General features: G+C 43.4%; 1 protein-coding gene and 1 non-coding gene across 3 annotated transcripts in view; both read left to right on the forward strand.

Moving 5' to 3' along the window:
- Positions 1 to 24,229, forward strand: part of Ptprb (protein tyrosine phosphatase, receptor type, B) — a 114,037-nt gene that overhangs the window by 43,135 nt on the left and 46,673 nt on the right. For both annotated transcript variants that reach the window (XM_006513378.4, NM_029928.2), the window contains 8 exons: positions 697 to 966; positions 3,789 to 4,049; positions 9,314 to 9,580; positions 12,573 to 12,836; positions 19,980 to 20,243; positions 20,782 to 21,045; positions 22,255 to 22,518; positions 22,744 to 23,013. In XM_006513378.4, the coding sequence (XP_006513441.1) occupies positions 697 to 966; positions 3,789 to 4,049; positions 9,314 to 9,580; positions 12,573 to 12,836; positions 19,980 to 20,243; positions 20,782 to 21,045; positions 22,255 to 22,518; positions 22,744 to 23,013 (2,124 nt within the window). The remainder of the gene's footprint in view (positions 1 to 696; positions 967 to 3,788; positions 4,050 to 9,313; positions 9,581 to 12,572; positions 12,837 to 19,979; positions 20,244 to 20,781; positions 21,046 to 22,254; positions 22,519 to 22,743; positions 23,014 to 24,229) is intronic.
- Gm26495 lies at positions 21,947 to 22,083 on the forward strand. Its single transcript, XR_003949086.1, has one exon. It is a non-coding gene; the product is annotated as a small nucleolar RNA SNORA4 (small nucleolar RNA).

Genomic DNA, 24,229 nt, shown 5'->3' on the forward strand with positions numbered 1-24,229 from the left:
CCGGGAAAGGAGAAATGTCTGTGAGAGTGAATGGTGGGAGAGGCTCAGAGGTGCAAGTGCTCAGGAGAGGTCAGCTGACAGGACAGACCGCTGAACACACTGAAAGGGAAAGGGAAGGAGAGGCGGTGGCCATAGGGAGGCATCAAGGGGCTGAACTTGAAGAGACTCAGATGTAAGCGAAGCACTTGGGTTTTGTTTGGTCCTTTTTTGAAGAGACTCTGAGTGTGTGCACTCAAAACATGCCCAAAGCCATACGCATGAAGTTTGTTCTTTCCCATTGGAATTAAAAAATAAATGAGGATGTTTCACGATTACAACATACAATATCTTTTCAAAAGCTATCCCATTTGTCAGTCTCGCCACCATGAGATACGATGTCATTAATGATCTCCAGGACTGGCAAACAAGCAGTGGAAAACAGCAGTCGCAACGCGACGCTATGAACAGCGTGGCAAGAGACTGCATAACTTTCCCCCGTTATTGGAATGATTTTCACATGTCTTCAAAATGGGGGGGGGGGGCGGGGGAAGGGAGAGGGAGAGAACTCACCTACTCAGAAATCAGGAGGCAATACACATGTGATCAATAGCAAACACTGTGTTCTCTATATCGCTTCCCACAAAAAGCAAGCCAATATTCTTAATTTTTTGTTTTTGTTTTGTTTTCAATACCTTCTCCGCATGCCCCCTGGTTTAGTTCCAGAAAAAGTGAGGAATCTGGTTTCCTACAACGAGATTTGGATGAAGTCCTTTACAGTGAACTGGACGCCCCCTGCTGGAGATTGGGAGCATTATCGTATCGTGCTCTTCAATGAATCCTTGGTCTTGCTCAACACCACAGTGGGAAAGGAAGAAACGCACTATGCCTTGGATGGCTTGGAGCTCATACCAGGAAGACAGTATGAGATAGAAGTCATTGTTGAGAGCGGAAATCTGCGGAATTCCGAGCGCTGTCAAGGCAGGACAGGTAAATCAAACCTGATTGGCAGAACGTAATTCATTGCCTGCTACATAGAGCCACGGATGTTTTATTTCTGTACTCCCTAAAGGTGAGCTATTATAAGGCTAACAAAGTTGCAAACATTTAACTTTGTCAGTTTTGAACTCCTGATGGCTATCATTTCATGAAAGAAAAGACATTTTGAAGATTTATCTTTATGCCAGGTAATGCTGGCTCTCGGCTTTTTAATCCCAGTCGAAGAAGGCAGAGGCAGGTGAATGTCTGAGTTTGAGGGCAGCCTGGTCTACAGAGTGAGTTTCGGGGCTACACAGAGAAACCCTGCCTCAAAAAAAAAAACAAAAAAAAACCTATATATAAAAGTTTTAAACTGTGTGTTGAGGGAAGTGGCGGCAGCTGCAGCAGGGGGATGGGAGGGTGGGGCAATAATGAGCACCAGAATCCAGCAGAGGGCAGAGGATCCCATAGAGCTGACATTACAGGCACTTGTGGGATGCTCAACCTGAGTGCTGGCCTCTGAACCCAGGTCCTATGCCAGAGCAGCAAGCACTCTTAACTACCGAGCTCTCTCTCCAGCCCCAAGGAAAGACATTGTAAATGCTACTAACAACAGAAAAGATAAAATTGGAGAATAAAGACAAATCTTTCAAAGAGTGCTGATAACCGAGTTACCATTGCCTTGACCTAATATTGACTAACTTGGGAATCTCTCTTACCGGGTAGGGCGATTAGCATCCTGTTTGAATGACAGGAAAGGGTGGGTTAGGATCCATGGATTCTGATCATTTTGCTGCCCCCATTATATTGCAATTTCTTTGGCAAATCACAAACACCGGAACCTGTTGTCTCAGCTTTCAAGTATGACAGTTATCCTCCAGCGTTTCTATAGTGACCGTTGGGATGCAGAACAGACCATAATTAAAGTGAAATCGATCTCCCTGAGTCCTGCCTGATAAAGAAATGACTGCCGTGATGGTTCAATGTTCTTGTGAGAATACCAAAGAGGAGGGCTGTGATAGCCCCTTAAGGCACCACCTGTGTCTCTCAGTGACCTTTTCATCCTCCAGTACTAACGTCAAGGGGATGATGGTCAAAGTTCTAGCCAGCTTAAGCCAAGGCACTCTCAGGGCTCACAGTACACATGTCTTCCTTGTGCCCCAGTGCTTTGCCAGTCACCTTAAAACAACCTGGAAATGTAAGCTGAATGAACAGCCAGGTTCACCCTGTGATGGTTTGAGTATGCCTAGCCCAGGGAATGGCACTATTTGGGGGTGTGGCCTTGTTGGAGTAGGTGTGTCCTTGTGGGGGTGGACTTGAAGACCTTCATCCTAGCTTCTTGGTTGCCAGTATTCTGCTAGCAGCCTTCAGATGAAGACATAGAACTCTGAGCTCCTCCTACACTATGCCTGCCTAGATGCTGCCATGTTCCCACTTTGATGATAATGGACTGAACTTCTGAGCCTGCAAACCAGCCCCAGTTATTACAATGTTGTCCTTATAGGAGTTGCCTTAGTCACTGTATCCATTCACAGCAGTAAAAACCTAACTAAGACACACACCCCCAGCCTCCAACCTTGATTTTAATTTATTTCATGCTGAGTTTGCTTTCAGATTATATATTTTTTCCCCTTCGGTTTCTTTTGTGCAACTTCATCTTCTAGCTTTGAAACAATTGTTCCTTCCCGATAAGGTTCACAGCCACACTGCTGGAGGAGTCAGAAAGACGACTCTCAGCCCTGCGCGTATGTAGCAGGGCATTTTAAGTGCTTTGCTCGCCCAAGAGTCTACAGCAAAACCCTTAACTGTCTCTCAGCCTGAATTTTAAAACTTGAGGAAAGCAACTCAACACTCTTTGGTGGCCACTAGCCCAGTGCCCAGCCCCTACGTACTTGTACAGGCTATGAGGGCTCACACGGCTTCTTTAAAAATGACATCTTTCAGATTCTGGGTAATGTTTTCAGGAGAACAGGCATCAGGAGAACAGGCATTTTAATGGCCGAGGAGGTTTTGCAGATGTGCTTTGAGTGAATGCAAAAAATTAGAACGCCTTGATTTGTGTTTTATTTTTCTTTTAAATTTTCTGGGTCATTAGAGTAGCAAACAATGTCGACAGGCCACCTGGGGATCATTGTAGAACCACACTGGCAGGCGATGCATGACGTAGCTTGAGGTAGACATTGATACAAATCATCATCTTTTTTTTCCCCTTTTTAACACTGATGACAGATTCAGTGATCCATTTCCACGAAACCACAGAAAATCTCAAATCAAAATTTAATTTTATATAACCGGCTCTTTTTATAATGTGGCTTCCCACTGTTTTGTGGGGGTCAATATTTTGCTGTTAACAATGTCTTTGAGAAATTATAATGATAACGCCTTCTAAAGAAGAGGAAGAAATTGAGATTCCTTTAGGATAAGGGCTGTCCTTTCTAGGACTGTAATTATTGATCTCCAGTTGCCCCTCCTTTGTGGCACAGCAGGGTCCCCTCAGAAGTAAAGGGGGAGCATTTGGTCTTTCTAAGATTTGAGAGCAATAAATACTTCTCACCCCACTCAAAAACTCAAGCATAGTCTATTCTTTTTAGTTTTGTGGGTCACAGGAGTTTTTTCGAAATTATTTTCAAGACAATGATCCACAAGAAGAGAGGAACTCTCAGGGCTAGGGACATGGCTGGAGAGTTAAGATCACATCTAACTCCTGTAGAGCCCTGAACAGATGGAAAAAGAGAAGTTCTCTAAAAAACAAACAAACAAACAAACAAACAAACAAAACTACTAACGGTTGTGACTGAACCAGCGACCCCAAGTCTCATCTGGTTTTTTCTCAGTACCCCTGGCTGTCCTCCAGCTTCGCGTCAAACACGCTAACGAAACTTCACTGGGCATCACGTGGCGGGCCCCTCTAGGCGAATGGGAGAAATACATCATTTCGTTGATGGACAGAGAGCTCTTGGTCATCCACAAGTCACTCTCCAAAGATGCCAAAGAATTCACTTTTACAGACCTGATGCCTGGACGGAATTACAAGGCTACTGTCACTAGCATGAGTGGAGATTTAAAACAGTCATCTTCAATCAAAGGAAGAACAGGTAATGGCATTCGCAAATTTTACCTTTCACAATGGTCTATCCACAGAAATTTGCAAAGAGCCACTAAGTGCCTGCCAAGCCTATCATGTACATTCCAGGACATTATGACCCTTTCTATTGTATTTCCTATTTTGCTAAGTTTCTTCTTTTGCTTAGGTGTATTTTACTCATTGAAATATATTAGAGAGTAACTTTGACATGAAGTTCTACCTGCAAAAGAGAATGAAGAGGTGGGACACTATTGAGAACAGGGAGTGAGGTAGAAAGTATTGTTTTAAATTATTACAAAAGCAGGATATTTTATGATGATTGTAATTTCTAGAGGAAAAGGGGATAGTGACATCATCAGGAGACGGGGAAGTGTCGTTCAGTGAGGAATGTGGGATCTACAGTGCAATGAGAAAATTGGTTTTAGAAAGGAGAGTTGATAATTTAACATCAGAGTCAGCGGTGGAGCGGGGAGAGGTAGGGAGCTTGTGAGTGCCAATGCCAGCAGGGAGACGGGTGCTAGGCTGAGCCCTGCCCTTAGAATTGCTGCCTGTTTCTCAGTGATGTGAGAAGCTGTGTCCTCATCAAGACGGGCATTAGCAATGTATAAGCACTGGATAGCCCGTATTGTCTTTCCTTCCTTCTTCAACATTTTAAAATACGTATGAGTGATTGTGTATGTGCGTGTATGAGTGTGCCTGGTGCCCCTGGTGTCCAGAAGAGAATGTTCTGTCCCCAGGACTGGAGTGATGAGTTGTGAGCCACCATGTGGAAGCTAGGAAATAAACCCAGGTCCCCTGCTAAAGCAGCAAGTGTTGTGAACTGCTGAGCCATCTCTCCAGCTCTTTCATTTCTCCTTGCGAATTCTGCCTCCCCAAACTATGGTTTTGTGAAGTTGTGCGCTCTTTGACTTTTCTTCCAACTTACCACCTGGTTGTCCTTCGTCCCTGCGTTTCAGAAGCCTCACGTCAGAGGGGTTTCCTTCATCCAGAAGGACGTTCTTTAAATTCTTTATTGAAAAGGGCCTAGGGACAAACTCTCTCCACTTTTGCTTTTATTTCTGGGTGTGTCTTTTTTTAGCTCTCGGTTTGGCAAAGCAGTTTCCTATGTTTTTGTCTTGTGCTGAAAGGTATTTTCTATCAGGACACCGGGAATATTTTTTTCTAGCTTCTCTGGCACTTACTGTCTCTGGTACAAAGCAGGCTTCCAGTGTAATTCTTGCTTTCCTGTGAGAAGCCTGTTTAATGCGGCTGCTCCTAGCAGCCCTCGACCAGTTCTGCTGTTTCACAGGGACAATCTAGCTACGGAAATCCTTTTGCTCATTTACCTGAGATTTCTTGGGATGTCTGTTCTTTCAGATTAGTGCCTTTTCTCAATCCTGCACATTTTCAGCCATTAACTCTCCAGTCTGGCCTCTCGACTCTTCTCCATTCCCCATTTGTAGCACGGAGACAAATTCCATGTATTTGCTTCTTGGTCTGCGATCTGCCTGATTTCTTCAGCTGTTTCAGCTCATCAGTTCAGCTCTGTCTCATCTGTTGAAATTTCTTAAAATGTTCACTTTCAAATATTCTCTGTTTTTTTCTCCCAAGTCTATATATGTTCTTTTGTTCTTGGTTAGGTGTATACACACACACATTCACAAGCACATACACCCACTCACCCACTTACACACCCACTTACACGCTTACACACCCACTCATACACACACACACTCATACACCCATACACACACACACACACTCACACACACATACACACACTTACAGACATAACACTCACACACACACAGGTTGAGCAAGTCACACACACACACAGACACAAATAACCCTGAAAGAAAATTGTTCTCTTCATCAGATATTAAGACGGTTCAATGGGATGGAGAGTGGAGAAGAATAGACTTGCAGGAGGCAGCTCTCTGTAGGCTCAGCCATCAGCTTCTCGGCCTAGGGGTGTCTTACACTTTACCTCCCAGCTCCAGGACCCTGCAGAACTGTAAAATCAAAGGGTGCCTTCATGTCTGAATCATACGCCTGTGGCAGCAGTTAGCTTCAGCAATCCAGTGGCCTACAGCTCATTTACTGGCAACTCTGAGAATTCCTGCCGTTCTTGACAATGTATTGCTCCGTTTGTTTTTATTTTTATCCACTATGTGAGATATGTTTATTGGGGTGATTTTTCACGGTAATAACCTAGCATGCTGCTGGAAATGAAAGCCCGGGGCATTGCTTCAGATGCTAATATTGTCATCCCTTCTACTGTTCATACTGTGGGGTGATGTAGGAAGTGTAGTTAGTATACAGCATGTGTTTAACTTTGTAAGGAACTGCTGGTGTCTTTCCTACAGCAATTAAAACATTTACTTTCTTATGTTTTGAAATGGGGTTCTCACTACTGATGCTCAGGCTAGCCTCAAACTCCTGGGTTCAAGTGACCCTTCTGTCTCAGGCCCCCCAAGGTGGCTGGGACTCTAGGCATTTGCCACCATGCCTAGCTAGACTATGGTGTTGTTGTTTTTTTGGTTTTTTTTTTTTTGGTTTTTTTTTTTTTTTTTTTTACACTTCTGTAAACAGTATATGAGAGCTCCAGGCAGCACTTGGCATTTATTGCGTATGTGCCTGATTATTTTAAAATTCAGCAATTCCAGTAGATGTGTTGGTGGACTCTCGCATCTAATGGCTTCAGAACTCTTTCCTATGCCTGTTCACTAGTATCTCCCTTTGGAAAGTTTATGGTCAGATATTTTGCTTGTTGGTTTTTTTTTGGGGGGGGGTTGTTTGTTTGTTTTGTTTTGTTTTGTTTTGTTTTGTTTTGTTTTGTTCTCGAGACTCTGTGCAGTCCTGGAACTCACTCTGAAGACCAGGCTGGCCTTGAACTCTGAAATCCACCTGCCTCTGCCTCCCAAGTGCTGGGATTACAGGCATGCGCCACCACTGCCCGGCCCACTGTTAGTTTTCTTAACAGTTTTGTATTCGTATGTTTGTGTGTGGTGTATGCATGTGTGAGCTCACATTGGAGCTGGTACACACACTCTTGTGTGTATTGTATGCACATGTGAGCTCACTTAGAAGCGGGCACACTCACCCTCATGAGTGACTGGGTGGAGTCCAGATGTTAATATTTGGATGTCATCTTTTGTCTATCAGTTTTCTGCTCTTTTTAAAATTTAAAACTGTCTGATTTTCTTTGTGAGTTTGTGGGCACACACATACCGTAGCACATGTGAGGGGATCAGGTGACCATTCCTGGGAGGCAGTGCGCTCTCCTTGTACCACGTGAGTCTCAGGACTGAAACACAGTTCACCTGGCCTGGCAGCAAATGCACAGACCTGCTGAGGCACCTCACCAGCCCACATCTGATTTTTAAAGACGGGACGTCTCAGTGACTCTGAAAGTCATGGCTTCAGCTGGACTTCAGGCTGTCCGGAGAACTCCCGGGATCCTCTCGCCTCAGCCCCCAGCACTGAGGTTACAGGCCTGCGCATGCGTACGCTTTGCACATAACCCACTGAGCCATCTCTCCAGCCCAACAAACAAACGTTTTGAGACTTCTTGATTCTTATACACAATTTATAAATACACTTTGAAAAAAATTTTCTGATGTGTGGCTCCTTTTTTCAACTATGGGGTCGAATGCGTTTTGGTGAGTAGTGGCGCTTGATTTTGACATTTGACTGATAAGATCTCTCATAGGCGACTCTTGGCATCACGCTTGAAACCTCTTTGTTTAACAACGGGCCACAGAGACTCTTCCTTGGAAGACTTTTAGTTTTAGGATTCATGTGTATATATGTGTATACATATATAGTCTCTCATATACACATATATCACTCAAAGACAGCTTTGTTTATATATAATGCATATATGTTATATATGTTTCTTCTATTCTAATAAAACATTTCTATGATCACACATGCACACGCACACACACACACACACACACACACACACATATATATATATACACATATATATATATATATGAGAGAGAGAGACATACACACATATATATAAATGGATAGACAGATAAATAGATAGATAGATAGATAGATAGATAGATAGATAGATAGATAGATTATATGCATATGCATTCATTCATCTTTTTCTGGACTTCCAATTCTGTCCCATCTACTTAACATGTCTGCCTGTTCTTTATTCATTCTGTCCTGATTACTGTAACTTTCTAGTAAAATTGGCTATTTGCCCTTCAACTTTGTTTATGTAATTAGTGTGAGGGGGCGATGTTTTTGTTTCATTTTTGTCTTAACTGTTTTAACGGATAGTTGCAGTTCCTTTGCTTCCCATATAAAATATTAATCAGACAGTTCTACTGAACTACATATGCTATCATTTTTAGTGAATATATTCACATCTTAATCTAAAAGCTAATGAGCTTTAAGGAGGTCCACTGATGCTCTGATTATTGTGTCTTGAGGAAGGAGCACAAAGAGGATCAAGTATCTGTGGTCACTAATGGGTGGGATAGAGATGCCAACAGCTATTAATTAGAAGGTCACAGGCTTGGGGTGGGAGAGCTCTGACTCGGATACCTGGCTGATTATTTTGTCAAGCTCTGGTGTGAGCTGGAATGCTGATCTTTGGCCTTCTCATTAGTAAAGGAAACATGAAATCAACTTTGTAGACACTTTTGAATAGTAGATAATCTGACCTCTAAATTGTCTTCTGCTCTAACTAAAAGATAGCAGGCATTCACTACTTATTATAATTACCAAGACTATAATTTTATATATTACATAGCACATATTATCATGGAATAGTCAGAAACAATGACAATAGCCCTTTGGAGGATATACTTATAAAGAAATGACCAGCTTGCTAGTCCATAGCCTAACCACCAGTTTAACAGAATATCCCGTTGCCACTCTGAAACAGTCATTGGCTCGAGTAGATGGTTTGATTTGGTGTTCTTGTAGAATATGTATGGATAAAATCATATCAAGTAAAAAAGTTCTCTAAAGGATCAGACTTTATTATGCAAAATTCAAAGCCAAAGCTCGTTAGTAAGCATTATCTCACTGCAGACCTGAACTGACTGTGATTACTTGAAAGCTGATGTAGGAGCCACTGTTTGAAGTGGTTGAACCCTGTAGAGGAACAGGTGCCACAAGGAACAGGGTGAAAACCTCACTGCAAAACCAAAGAAAACCTGTTGTGGTTGTTGTTATTTAATCAGTCTCCGTTTTTGACCCCTTATTCTTACCGTGCCTTGGCTGACTAAGCACAATGTGTTCCATCCTCTCTCTACTGTACTTTAGTGCCTGCCCAGGTGACTGACCTGCACGTCAACAACCAAGGGATGACCAGTAGTCTGTTCACTAACTGGACAAAGGCACTGGGAGATGTAGAGTTCTACCAAGTTTTACTGATCCATGAAAATGTGGTTGTCAAGAACGAGAGTGTTTCCAGTGATACCAGCAGATACAGCTTCCGCGCCCTGAAACCCGGCAGCCTCTACTCCGTGGTGGTGACCACGGTGAGTGGAGGGATCTCCTCCCGGCAGGTGGTGGCGGAAGGAAGAACAGGTAAGAAATGCAGATAGGCCTTTGTAACTTACAGAGACCTCCGTATGTGGAATTTTTAAACGTCCTAAAGTCAGGCCTCTCTGTTTCCTTCCTAAAAAGCCAGTTTTCCGTGCCAGGAGTACCTGGAATTGAAACTGGCTGATGGGTGAGAACAGGAGAGAATACTGAACCTTTCTTATATCTCCAGTAAACACATCTCAAGTCATGATAACCACTTGGTGTCTGAGCCTTTTCTAGTTGGGAGCTGTTTTCCTTTAAATTTGTGTTTTATTTTTCAATTAAGGTAAAGAAATAATCAACTATCTTCCACACACATAGTCTTATTTTCAAGACAGAGAAGCAAGATGATATCCACTTGACAAGGTCAAAATTGGGTTGATGTAATTCTCAGGTGGCATTTGTAGAGTCTTGCTGTGTTGCCCAAGTTGGCTCTGAACTCTTTGGCTCCTACCAGCCTCCTGCCTCAGCCTTTCCAACAGCTGGGACCACTGAAATATAAAATGTGCCCCTGTAAAAGTCACATATCTGTGTGTTGTAAGCAACATCATCGAATGTTCGCTCAGTGTTGTATGTCAACTAAACACTGCTTCTTACAAAATAGGATGTAACCTAAGACGACAAATAAGTATCATTGTGGCTATCTTTGTCAGAGAGGCTCGGCACCAGAAGAGGAAGGGGAATTTTTCTACCTAATCCATTGAAAGTACATAACTTATTATTTCACACAATATGTGAAATTTATGTTCCGAGTTTCTTAGGGAAAAAAAATACAAAAGCCTAACCAAAGCTTTGATAACTATGGCTAAACTCAGAATCAGGTCAATAAACTTGACCTCTTAATGTTATGTAATCATTACAAGCTGGGTTTCAGGGGTTCTCAGTCCATAAACCTAACACTCAGATATTAATTACCAGCTGTAGTGTCATACAAAAATCTCTTTCCAAAATCATCCATCTCACCGACTTCATTAACCCAGAAAGCACGGCTTTCTTTAGCTCTCAGGGAGTGGCTGAGAAACTGAAGCCAGGGCTCTTGGTCTCAGTAGAAGCTCACTGATGCGTGCCAGTGCTCTCATTCCATGACAATAGACACTGTCACCGGTGTCTTTCCTGACACACTCTTTCTTCTCTTGTGCTAGTTACTGGCACCGCACTTTAGTGTGGTACAGTTAAGAAGAACTTGGCATACATCTTCCAGTGAGTTGCATCCTGCATTGGTCTGGTTAGACTGAATGCCATCCTGTCTCAGCTCCTGATTGGTCAACTCTTTATATGGGTTCTTCTCCAAGTAGAGAAACTAGGGACCCAGGCTCCTGGGACCCAAGAGTTTCCTTCCTCTGGGTTCTCGTAGCTCTCTCCACTTCTCCAGAGAATAGGGGTACAGCTCAGACATGGCCCAGATCATTAGGCCTGGACATAGAGAGAGGAAACATGAGACACTACTGTGTACAGACAATGACACACACAGAAGCCCCCTAGCCACACTACTGTGCACACACAGTGACTACAGATTCAAGGAGCTCCCTGCATTAGTACAGTTTTTACAGAGCACACTGTAAAATGATTCAGTGATAATCATTAGTAATTCCTTCAAATACTCGATATATTGCTCAATATTCAAGTGGTTTTGAACAGTCTTCTACTTTCTCAGATAGGCTTCCACAGAGTTGAAACAAGCATGCAAGAACATTTGCAGCCTAGATCAAATGGGAGGAGCTAAAATTTAAAGCATCATCTATTCTATCCATCTAGTCCCGATCTGAGAAAAACGTTCATTCTAGAGAAATACCAAGTAACTCTTAAGTCTATTTTGTCCTAATCAAGTGAGTTATGCTTTTGGCAAAACTCTTCTTGGTAATTCTATGTTTTCTAAACAGCCTGTGCACGGCTCATCAATTGTGTGTGTGACAGACTTGGAGCTTAATTCATAAAAATCAGGAAGTATTAGACCATAAGGACTTGGAGGCTTCACTGAGGTCAAATCCTATCTTTTGCATGCAATGTAGTGGTCCTGTTAACTATATGAAAATAACCAGCTGAACGTTAAACCGCCCCTGATGAAAACAAGCGTGCAGTCTGTGCACACTCTGAGAGTTCGGTCTACCATCACCAAAGGCAGTTCTGTGTCCTAGCGCTTACCTCCGATGCATAATGAACATTTTATTCAACACTCCCCAGTTACTAATTCCTCATTTCTACCTTGTAGCCAGGAAAAACCTTAAGGTTTATCTGTTCCATTTTTATACTTATGAAAAAACACAAGCTTCTTGGTGGACATTTGTAGCATTGATCTCTAACTGATATAAACAAATGGTAATATTAACACCAAAGAGATGGTTGCCCAGTCAGTCACAGCAGAGAAAGCTGTGACCAGAGGGGCAGGCTTCCAGCATGCACTTTTAAGCTTGTGGCCACTAGAGGGCAGAAAACGCTTTCCAAAGGGACAGCAGGGCCTCCCGCTGTGCTTTCTATTAAATTCGCCAGAAATAAAAAACACATGAAAGTCAAAGGCAACACAGTCTAAATTCTTCAGAAAAATCCATGGAATTTTTTCTCTTTTGCCCTCAAGTATCTTTGTTTTTTATTTGTTTGGGTGTTGTTGTCGTTTGTTTGTTTGGGGTGAGTTTGGTTCAAACCGATTCATTTGAACTGCTAAAACGTGTTCCCTCTCCTATTGAGACCCTCTTGGCTCATTCACAAAAAATACCCCTGAAAATGTCTCCCCTCACCTAGAAATCCCATAAAGTCACAGTGGCAGCGTGCGTGCGTGGATCCTGAGGCACCTAAAAGCCCTCCTTGTGTTTTTCTTTCATCAGCCCTCGGATGGAAGAGAGTTTATCTTCCTAAAGCCACTTGGGATCCTGGTATCTCCTTAACTTCCAGTCCAATCAAGTCAGCCCTCCCAGCGCCCAGGTTTTATTGAATGCAATGGTTAACTCAAACTTCTTGCTTTGTTTTCTTTGACGACTTTCCCCCTGGTTTGAACTCACAGTCCCGTCCAGCGTGAGTGGGGTGACAGTCAACAATTCTGGCCGGAATGACTACCTCAGCGTTTCCTGGCTGCCGGCGCCTGGAGAAGTGGATCACTACGTGGTGAGCCTCTCCCACGAGGGCAAGGTGGATCAGTTCCTCATCATCGCCAAATCTGTCAGCGAGTGTTCCTTCAGCTCCCTCACCCCGGGCCGCCTCTACAACGTCACTGTAACCACCAAGAGCGGCAATTATGCAAGCCACTCCTTCACCGAGGAACGGACAGGTAAGGATTATGAGGGTACAGGGCCACCACGGAGACTGTGAGGCTCCGGGGCGTCAACAACTTGCAGTGATCCTGAATAAAAAGGCCGTTAACATCACAAAACTGCCCAAGAATCTTCCTATTCTGACTGAAGAGACTCGGTACCTGATTACGTTTGCAGGAAGACTTCCCTACCTTTCTTTTTTTTTTTTTTTTTTTTTTTTTTTTTTAAGATTTATTTATTGGTTATATGTAAGTACACTGTAGCTGTCTTCAGACACTCCAGAAGAGGGGGTTATGGATGGTTGTGAGCCACCATGTGGTTGCTGGGATTTGAACTCCGGACCTTCGGAAGAGCAGTCGGGTGCTCTTACCCACTGAGCCATCTCACCAGCCCCTTCCCTACCTTTCATAGTTGGAATTCATATTATATTTAAATATAGAATAACAAATATTTCTGTTTTAAGAGTGCTTTTTGGCTACTGGAATGTGGGTTCACATGCATTAACTAATTAATCCTTACACGTTCCTTTCTGAGATGGGCGTTATTATTCCCATTTTACAGATTAGGAAACCAAGTTTTGGTTTGGTTTGGTGTTTTGTTTTTATTTATTTGAAACAGGGTTTCTCTGTGTATCCCTGGCTGTCCTGGAACTCACTCTGTAGACCAGGCTGGCCTCGAACTCAGAAATCCGCCTGCCTCTGCCTCCCAAGTGCTGGGATTAAAGGTGTGGGCCACCACTGCCGGGCCTGGAAACCAAGTTTTAAGACAGCTAAATCATGTGTCCAACGATTTGTTACTGATGAGCAGCCACGAGTTTTAGATCTTGGACTTAAACTTAGCTCTGTTCCATTCCAGAGCCTAAAAGTCTCTTGGTTTTATAATCTTTCCCAAAATATGTGATGGTCAAGACTACTGTGCGTCCTTTGAACACAAGGTAAAAATGTGACCCTTTGTAGTCTCCAGACTAGGGAGCAAAACTCTCAGCCGAGGATGGTCAGGTCTTTGATGTCCTGGAAGGAACTAAATATAGAGAACCATGACTTTAGATCCACTGGTGCTTTCTGAGGTGTACGTCTGAACTTCCTGCTCGAGGCTGACGTCGTTTTCTGTCAAGTCTTTTCCACTAGACTCTGGGGTGACTCTTGCACATGAAACTGTTCTCTTTCATACAGGACAATGATGTCACCCTGTTAGTGAGCTCCGATGCTGGGGCTGAGCGGGAACTTGGTAGTTCCTGGTAGACGTATCATCAGAAGCAAGGTTTTCCACCTGGTGGCCCCTAGGTAGACTCTAGAAATATAGTAACCCCTGAAGCTGTGCCAAGTAAAAACGGGTCGGCAGTTTCTTTTTATGTATATCTTTAGTATTAGTTAATTATGTGTGTCTTCTGGTGGATGTTTGCATGTGAGCGCAGGGGCTTAAGGCGTCTAGAAGAGGGTGTCACAAGCCCTGGAGCTGAAGTTGCTGGTTGTGACGAGACAGATGCTGTGTGGTGCTGGGAACCAAACTCGGGTCCTCTGTAAGAGCAGGAAGCCCTCTAAACCGCTTAGCTGGCACTGTAGCCCCTGAGTCTTAATGAGAAACGATATTTCTACCAGGTCTCAGGCCCATACCTTGTGTCTTCTCTCCCCAATTAAGAAACCCCTGTTTACATCGCTACAGAATGCTTGCATTGAAATGGTCCTTCCAATGGTCCCTCTATCTTCTGATTTTGGAGATGATGAAAATCCCAGAAGCAAAGTGTGGCTTTTCCGAAGTCACAAGTCTAAACTGTGCCAGAGTCCAGGCATTATGTCACACCTTATTTAGAAGTGCTAATTGAGAACAGAGATTATCTCTACACAGCAGATAACCTGAAGTTTAATTATGCTGATAATTGCAATCATGACTTAGATCAGAAAAGCCACTTTTCACTTCCAGAGCAATCGTATGTCAGACCACCATATCGATCAACCCTGGGCCTAAAACTGATTAGAAATTAAGGCTATGTATGTCTCCTGACTACTAACCCACGACTTCCAACCCACTGCCAGTTAGCATTCCCTGTCCATGTGACTCTAATATTGTAAGGCCTTTTGCTAAGGTCTTCCCAAATGCGAGAAAAGCTATTTTCTGCTCAGAGCAGCATCGTGACTCTTTCACCAGTGTGAACTCGGATTTGGTCCTCGACTGGCAGAGGCCAATGACTCTTACTGAGGACTCGTGTCTGAGCTGCTGTCCTGCTCATTTGGGCTGAGTGTCTTCACGCTCTTTAACTTTGCTAATGCTCTTCTCCGTTTGGACGAGCAGACCAACGTTTCTAATCCCATGTCACGTCCTCCCTAAAGCAGCTCACACAAATGACTTCCAGCTCCACCTGGAGAGCCCCTTATTGACTTAGCCTCACGCTCGGCTACTTCTTCTTCCTGCGGTAATTGCTTTGCCGTCAGTAAATTGCTTAGATCACTGAGCAGTCCTGGTCCGCATATGCAGTGCCGTTTCAGAATTTCCCATCTCTGCCGTGGCTGAATGTTAACAGAACTGTAATTGGTTTCAGGTAAAGCCCTGGTTTTGTTCCGGGCCTGGGGTGTAGCGCGTTCTAATATAAATCTGGTCCGTAAATATAATCCAAGAGATATTAATACAGCCTGTGTAAACGCCTCGTGGGGAAACATAGTGTAGGTGCCAAAATGATGGAATTTCTGGCTGTTTTATTATTTGGGAGAAAGTAGAAGGAAAGGCCATTGGCTTGGCATATGCCACAGCAGACATCCTGTGACGTAAGCCAAACTCCTACAGGCCTAGAGGTGCTCAAAGGAGCTAAAAAAGACAGCGAATTGGAGCAGGGGCTTAGTGCTCTGGATCAAGTACGGTGCTCCCTTCAGTGCTTCCTCCATGGTATCCATGGCTGGCCCCAGGCAGCTAGAAACAGACTGTAGCTGGGAAGATGGCTCAGTCAACAAAATGACCACCACGCAGGCATGGGGGCCGAAGTTTGGATCCCCATCACCCACATAAAAGCCTGGCGCGGTGACTCAGATCTGTACCAGTAGCACACTGGGCCTGCACTGGGGAAGACAGAGACAAACAGCTAGGAGGAGCTCACTGGCCAAACTGACAAGCTCTAGGTTCAATTAGAAAACTGAACCTTGCCTGGCAGAGGCAGGCGGATTTCTGAGTTCGAGGCCAGCTTGGTCTACAGAGTAAGTTCTAGGACAGCCAGGGCTACACAGAGAAACCCTGTCTCGAAAAACCAAACCAAGAAGAAGAAGAAGAAGAAGAAGAAGAAGAAGAAGAAGAAGAGGAGGAGGAGGAGGAGGAGGAGGAGGAGGAGGAGGAGGAAGAGGAGGAGGAAGAGGAGAGGAGGAAGAAAACTGAACCTTGCCGGGTGTGGTGGCGCAGGCCTTTAATCCCAGCACTTGGGAGGCAGAGGCAGGCGGATTTCTGAGTTCAAGGCCAGCCTGGTCTACAAAGTGAGTTCCAGGACAGCCAGGGCTATACAGAGAAACCCTGCCTCGAAAAACCAAAAAAAAAAAAAAAAAAAAAAAAAAGTAACCTCTCCCAGAAACTGAGGCGAAGAACAATCAAGAAAGATGTCAATCTCTGGCCTCTATGTTTACATGCACCCAAACACTCACATACACACACATCACACACACACATACATAACACACCACATACACACCACACACACTCATACACCACACATACACACTCCATACACCATGCAATAGGTATATACACTCCACACACACAAGAGAGAAAAAACTCATAATTTATTATTGAATCAAAATTCAGCCCTAAATTGAAAACTAGACCACCCTTAATATCAGAATTGCTTCACGTAAAGATGCATTTTCCTGCTCAGGGAGAAGGAAAACGTCAGCCCAGGGAGCCATTCCTTTATATATCTACTAGAAGGAGCCTCGGGTTTACAGAAGAGCGTTAGTCATGATTTTTGCTTCATAAAAGCATGCATCAATTGACGCTTTGATTTTTCTAGGCATCCAGCTAGTAAATTTTTACAAATTTAAAATAAAAGCCAGCTAAGACTTTGACTGTGTGCCGTATCCAGTCACGTGGTGCACAGCTGACTAATCCATCCCACAATAGCCATCTTGACTCATCCGGCTCATTTCTTCCTTGCGTTGCTTGACTTGTGTACAGTCCTACCCTAACAGGGTTTAAATGTTTCAGTTGTTTTAATATAAGAAGGTTTTTTAATGCATGTCAGAAGTATGTAATCTTTCAGGGACTTGAATTTTCAAAGTTATCATTATGTTGCTTAGATTCACTCTTGGTTCCTGTTTTGGTATTAAAAGCAAGAGACCCAAATGCTTGTGTTTTGACTTAATAAGAAATTAATAGTGAGAACTATATATGTAATATCTCATTGTGTATGCACAACAAACAGTTCATTACCTGACCTCTGTATAAGTACATATATAAACATGCATGAGTAAATATATAAACATGTATAAGTGCATATATAGAAATGCATGAGAAGGACATGAAAAATGCCCCTTCTCATAGCTGGCTGTGTCTGCTTTCTATTTTGCCAAAGGAATGCAGAATATTATTGGGGTCTGAATTTGAGTTTCTTTGGTGATTAATTACTCAGAACATCTCTTTAAATATGTACTCATACATGTTTATATATGCACTTACACATATTTATATATGTACTCATACATGTTTATATATGCACTTACACATATTTATATATGTACTCATACATGTTTATATATGCACATATGTTTATATATGTACTCATACATGTTTATATATGTACTCATACATGTTTATATATGCATGTATACATGTTTATATATGTACTCATACATGTTTTATATGTACTGTCTTAGTCAGGGTTTCTATTCCTGCACAAACATCATGACCAAGAAACAAGTTGGGGAGGAAAGGGTTTATTCGGCTTACACTTCCATACTGCTGTTCATCACCAAGGAAGCCAGGACTGGAACTCAAGCGGGTCAGGAAGCAGGAGCTGATGCAGAGGCCATGGAGGGATGTTCTTTACTGGCTTGCCTCCCCTGGCTTGCTCAGCCTGCTCTCTTATAGAACCCAAGACTATCAGCCCAGAGATGGTCCCACCCACAAGGGGCCTTTCCCCCTTGATCACTAATTGAGAAAATGCCTTAGAGATGGATCTCATGGAGGCATTTCCTCAACTGAAGCTCCTTTCTCTGTGATAACTCCAGCTGTGTCAAGTTGACACAAAACTAGCCAGTACAATTGACCCCTTGTCAACTTGACACACAAACACATCACTAGTAAGCCTCAACCCTTACATTCTTATTCATCCCCAAGATCTAAATAACTTTAAAAGTCCCACAGTCTTTACATATTCTTAAAATTTCAATCTCTTTAAAATATCCATCTCTTTTAAAATCCAAAGTCTTTTTACAATTAAAAGTCTCTTAACTGTGGGCTCCACTAAAACAGTTTCTTCCTTCAAGAGGGAAAATATCAGGGCACAGCCACAATCAAAAGCAAAAGTCAATCTCCAACCGTCCAATGTCTGGGATCCAACTTACGATCTTCTGGGCTCCTCCAAGGGCTTGGGTCACTTCTCCAGCCATGCCCTTTGTAGCACACGCGTCATCCTCTAGGCTCCAGATGCCTGTACTCCACTGCTGCTGCTGCTCTTAGTGGTCATCTCATGGTACTGGCATCTCCAAAACACTGCATGACCCCTTCAGTCCTGGGCCATCAATTGCAACTGAGGCTGGACTTTCACCAATGGCCTTCCATGGCCTCTCACAGTGCCAAGCCTCAGCTGCTCTGCTCAACTCCTTCATGCCTTCAAAACCAGTACCACCTGGGTGACCCTTACACATTACCAAGTCCAGCCACAGCACAAGGTACAACTTTGGCTACATCTGGAACACAGCCACTGTGCTCTCAGAAAACACTTCCCAGAAGATGTCACCTCAATGATGCTGGTCTCTTCTTAATCACCGCTAATTTCTTAGCTCCAGCTAACCAGCATCAATAGTCCCAGTAATGCAAAGTTTTTGCTTTAGTAGTTCTGGTATCTTGTTAATCACAGCTGATTCTTCAGCCCCAGCTAACCAGAACTACAGAATCTTCACAATCAAAACAGCAATGGCCCTGAAAAGAGTCTTTAATTTTCCCTCTGAAATTTCACAAGCCAGGCCTCTATCTTCTGCACTGTTCTCAACATTATCTTCCAAGCTCCTACACAACATCCCACAGAGCTCTTAACAACGAATGGATCTTCAAGACCAAAGTTCCAAAGTCCTTCCACAGACATCCCCAAAACATGGTCAGGTTGTCACAGGAATACCCCACTCTGCTGGTACCAATTTGTCTTAGTCAGGGTTTCTATTCCTGCACAAACATCATGACCAAGAAACAAGTTGGGGAGGAAAGGGTTTATTCGGCTTACACTTCCATACTGCTGTTCATCACCAAGGAAGCCAGGACTGGAACTCAAGCGGGTCAGGAAGCAGGAGCTGATGCAGAGGCCATGGCTTTACTGGCTTGCCTCCCCTGGCTTGCTCAGCCTGCTCTCTTATAGAACCCAAGACTACCAGCCCAGAGATGGTCCCACCCACAAGGGGCCTTTCCCCCTTGATCACTAATTGAGAAAATGCCTTAGAGTTGGATCTCATGGAGGCATTTCTCAACTGAAGCTCCTTTCTCTGTGATAACCCCAGCTGTGTCAAGTTGACACAAAACTAGCCAGTACATGTACTCATACATTTTTATATATGTGCTCATACATGTTTATATATGCACTCATATATGTTTACCTTTTTCCGTTTTCCTCTTGGGTTTTTGCACTTTTCCTCTTGGGTTTTTTTTTAACTTGAGTAACCAAGGTATGCTGTGATCACTAATATCTGCATCATCTTTCCTATTAGGCGCTAGTTATTATAGTTAATGTTCTGTCTCATAAGATACATCTGTTTGTCGTTTATTAGATTGAAATGCAATCATCGGGGTTTTTTTTTTTTCAAAAGATTATTTTAAGTAATGTAACCATCTTTCCTCTTTCTGATGTATAGGTCTGAGATTTATCTTTTAAAAGCATACGATAAAAACTAGCGACTTTGTATTATTGTCTCTGGCATCTGTGTCATCTGTGATCAACTGCTCTCCCTGAGTCACTAAAGCTTTGCTTGTTCTCTTTCCAGTGCCAGACAAGGTCCAGGGAATCAGTGTTAGCAACTCTGCCAGAAGCGACTACTTAAAGGTGTCCTGGGTGCATGCCACTGGAGACTTTGACCACTATGAAGTCACCATCAAAAACAGAGAAAGCTTCATTCAAACCAAAACCATCCCCAAGTCAGAAAATGAGTGTGAATTTATTGAGCTGGTTCCTGGACGCCTGTACAGCGTCACTGTCAGTACAAAGAGTGGACAATATGAAGCCAGTGAACAGGGGACAGGGAGAACGAGTAAGTGAGGGGTGGGGTGAAGGACAGGTGGGTTACTGGACTTGAAGGTCATTGAGTACCGTCATGTAAACCCTGAGTTTTCTGTTTCCTGATTAGTCACCTATAATCCCAATAACTCCCACCTGGGGCTTATCCCATTCAGCCAAGCAGTGGCATGCAATTATAGAACATTTATTGGTAAATAAAAGCAAGTAAGTGAGGGAGGGAGGAAAACAAGCGTTTCATTTTTCTTCTCTGACTTCTTGCGTCAAGGCGACGACACTCTAGACATCTTGTTTTATCTTCTGATTGAGATCATAACTCATTTTATAATTATATTCTCCCAACATTCAACATGTAAGATTTATGTCAGGGGAAAGCAATCACGATTTAAGTAGTTGCTTTCAATTTTTCTGGTTTAATTATGCATGAAGTAACTCCAGGTTTTTCCCGGGGGGCGAGAGATGTGTTTGGCAGTCCCTTGAGCGAGATTTATAGATCGTGTAGGGTAAAGTTGATCAGCCCTGTTCCTGAAATATCTTCTCATTCCTCTCCCCAGTCCCAGAGCCTGTGAAGGATCTCACCCTTCTCAACAGGAGTACGGAGGATCTCCATGTGACTTGGTCAAGAGCCAATGGGGATGTTGATCAGTACGAGGTCCAGCTGCTCTTCAACGACATGAAAGTCTTCCCTCATATTCACCTTGTGAACACAGCAACTGAGTATAAGTTCACGGCGCTCACGCCGGGGCGCCATTACAAAATCCTCGTCCTGACCATCAGTGGCGATGTCCAGCAGTCAGCCTTCATTGAAGGCCTCACAGGTAAATCGAAGTGCTTTCCTGAGCCCGAGCCGGTGCGGTAATGTGCTTAAGATGTTTGATTAGTGCAAGTGTTTAGATTAAGACTTGGACAAATGAGAAACTACAAGAAGCAGAAAGCTGTCCTGATCATGATAATGGCATTGTCAAGGAAGGATTAATAAAAGGACATTAATAAAAGTACACAGAGGTGGCCAGGAACCTTTCAGAGAAATGACACTGAGTGGACATGCCTAGCTGGGGCTCTAGGGACACATAGACTATATTAAATATTAAAACATAGCTCTCCCGACGGGGAGTCAGTTCTTTGGGATCCATTGAGGAGCTGTTGCAATTATTTAATAATGCAGGTTGACAGCTTCTTGGAGGGCATCCCTACAGCAGAGCATCTCTGCCCAGCCTGCCCAGCCTTATGACTTCTTCCTATTATCACCACTGGCATGGTTTTCTTATGAAGAAACATATGGAAGTTAAATAATTTCCCTATTATCACATAGCGAGTAAATATGAAAACCAAGCTTGGATAGAAACGGTCTAACCAGCCCTCAATATGTGACTAACCATATACAACTACTGTTTTCACTTCTCTTTGTTGGCCTTGAACTTTCTCCTCTACCTCCACTCCCCCGTTTTTAAATAAAATATTTGTTTATTTATTTATCTATTTAATGTATGTGAGTACACTGTGTTTTCTTCAGACACACCAGAAGAGGGCATCCAATCCCATTACAGATGGTTGTGAGCCACCATGTGGTGGCTAGGAATTGAACTCAGGACCTCTGGAAGAGCAGTCAGTGCTCTTAACTGCTGAGCCATCTCTCCAACCCAAATTTTCTCCCCTTAACTTCTATTTGGGTGGAAGAGTCAGGAAAAGAAATAGACATTTTTTTTTACATGCCATCTTTCAGTAAATGTTAAAACATTAAAAAGCATGACCTGTAAACTTAACTAATCCAGGCTATTTGGCAGAAGGAATAAGACCACACTCCACAGTAGGCTGTACCCCTTAGTATAGTGCATTACTATATTGTGGTCTACATTGAAGAAGATAGACATGACTTGGGAGGCACTAGGGATGAAACCCAAGGCCTTGCAATGATTGGCAAGCGCTATAGCACTGAGCCACGCCCACAGCCAACCTTAGAGACCGTAGCTAGGTATTCTCACAGTTCATTTCCTAAGCGATAGCTTTCCGTTTCTTTTCTCTTCCAGTTCCCAGCACTGTCAAAAACATTCACATTTCTGCCAATGGAGCCACGGATAGGCTGATGGTAACCTGGAGCCCTGGTGGCGGGGATGTGGACTCCTATGTGGTGTCTGCATTCAGACAGGACGAGAAGGTTGACTCTCAGACCATTCCCAAGCATGCCTCGGAGCACACGTTCCACAGGCTGGAGGCCGGAGCCAAGTACAGGATCGCCATTGTTTCTGTCAGTGGGTCCCTGAGAAACCAGATAGATGCGCTCGGACAGACAGGTGAGCACATGCCTGGTAAAAGCCCAGATGAGAGTATCCCACAGTTCCCTGCAGTGCAACAGCGAATGGGCTTAGCTCACTGGTGAAAATCTCATTTTAAACTACCTATGTATCTTTAGAGAGCGTGTAGTTGTGCACTAGGATTTTAGAGAGTCTTTCCTCAGTGGAGGACTTTGCCCTAAGTGGCCGAGCCTGAGCGTTCTTGCTTCTCTTGTTTCTTTGAAGTCCCAGCGTCTGTCCAGGGAGTCGTCGCAGCCAATGCATACAGCAGTAATTCCTTAACAGTAAGTTGGCAGAAAGCCCTTGGTGTGGCAGAAAGATACGATATCCTGCTTCTAAACGAGAATGGGCTTCTTTTGAGCAACGTGTCAGAGCCAGCTACGGCAAGACAGCACAAATTTGAAGATCTAACGCCAGGCAAGAAATACAAGATGCAGATCCTGACTGTCAGCGGAGGCCTCTTCAGTAAAGAATCTCAGGCTGAAGGCCGAACAGGTAACACAACTTCCTGTCTTGGACCAGTTATCTCCTCTGTCTACCACGGTGTAGACAATGATCAGGTGAGAGAGAGGCCGTGCTGGGAGAAGATGCATAGCTCTTGACACAGTAGTCAAATTCATCCTGACTTCACACTGACACAAGGGTCAGCCAGCCCACGTAGGCTTTAGCCCACAGTACTCCAATCTGGATTTGTCATTAGAATCGGCACTGGTAGTTGACGACGGCAGAAGCTGACTTTACTACAGAGTTGGCCATTTGAAACGGTGCAAATGTGTTAGCATATAGTCCTCAAAGTTAGAAACTGGAGCTAAAATAAGATGTCAGGTTACCACTTGACAACATATTTTACATGTTTTACAACACGTGTAAGCATATTTTTCTAGGTTCTGGGGGTAGAAATCCATCCCTGGTCTTACTCACATCCCTGACTCATAGTGTGGTCCAGTAATGATGTCATTTCAACCTCTATCTGTTTCTCTGATCTTCTGACCCCTCCAACTTTTGAGGACTCTTGTCCTCATGACTTCAATTGAGCCCCAACACAACAGTTACCACTTGCCTTGCTTACCAAGTGCTCATCTTCACAAGCCATCTGAGAAAAATGCTGGTCAGGACCCCGGTGCAAAACCCTAATCTATGCCAGCTTTTAGAATGATGTGGGGTTTTCCTGTTATTTTTCTTTCTCATGCCCTTAAATCTAACTTCTACCACCGTTAGCTTTTCCCTGTCTGTCCATCCGCTCTTCCCTCTGCAGTCTAATAATCATCTATAAGCCTCCAGTTAGCACTCAGAGATGACCTTTTGACCTTTAATTTAATTGGCATCATAAAAAAAAAGATACTTGGTTGCACAGATCAAGTCATGTCTTAGATCTTGGCTAGCCAGAGCTATGTAAAAACAAACAAACAAACAAACAATATATGTTTTTATATATATATATATATATATATATATATATATATATATATATATATAGAGAGAGAGAGAGAGAGAGAGAGAGAGGTGTGTGTGTGTGTGTGTGTGTGTGTGTGTGTATGTGTATATGTATCCTGCCTCCTGTCTGGGAACAAAAAATGAGCACACAAAAACCCTCACACAAAAGCCAACCACACCCACCCTCCTCTGAAGAACTATCTAATCATATCTTATATCTGTCTTAGATCTCTGTCTAAAAAGTATCTGTGATGATAATTTCCGACCCCAGTTTCTT

The sequence above is a fragment of the Mus musculus genome, chromosome 10 (genome assembly GCF_000001635.26).
Source record: "Mus musculus strain C57BL/6J chromosome 10, GRCm38.p6 C57BL/6J".
Taxonomy (NCBI): Eukaryota; Metazoa; Chordata; class Mammalia; order Rodentia; family Muridae; genus Mus; species Mus musculus.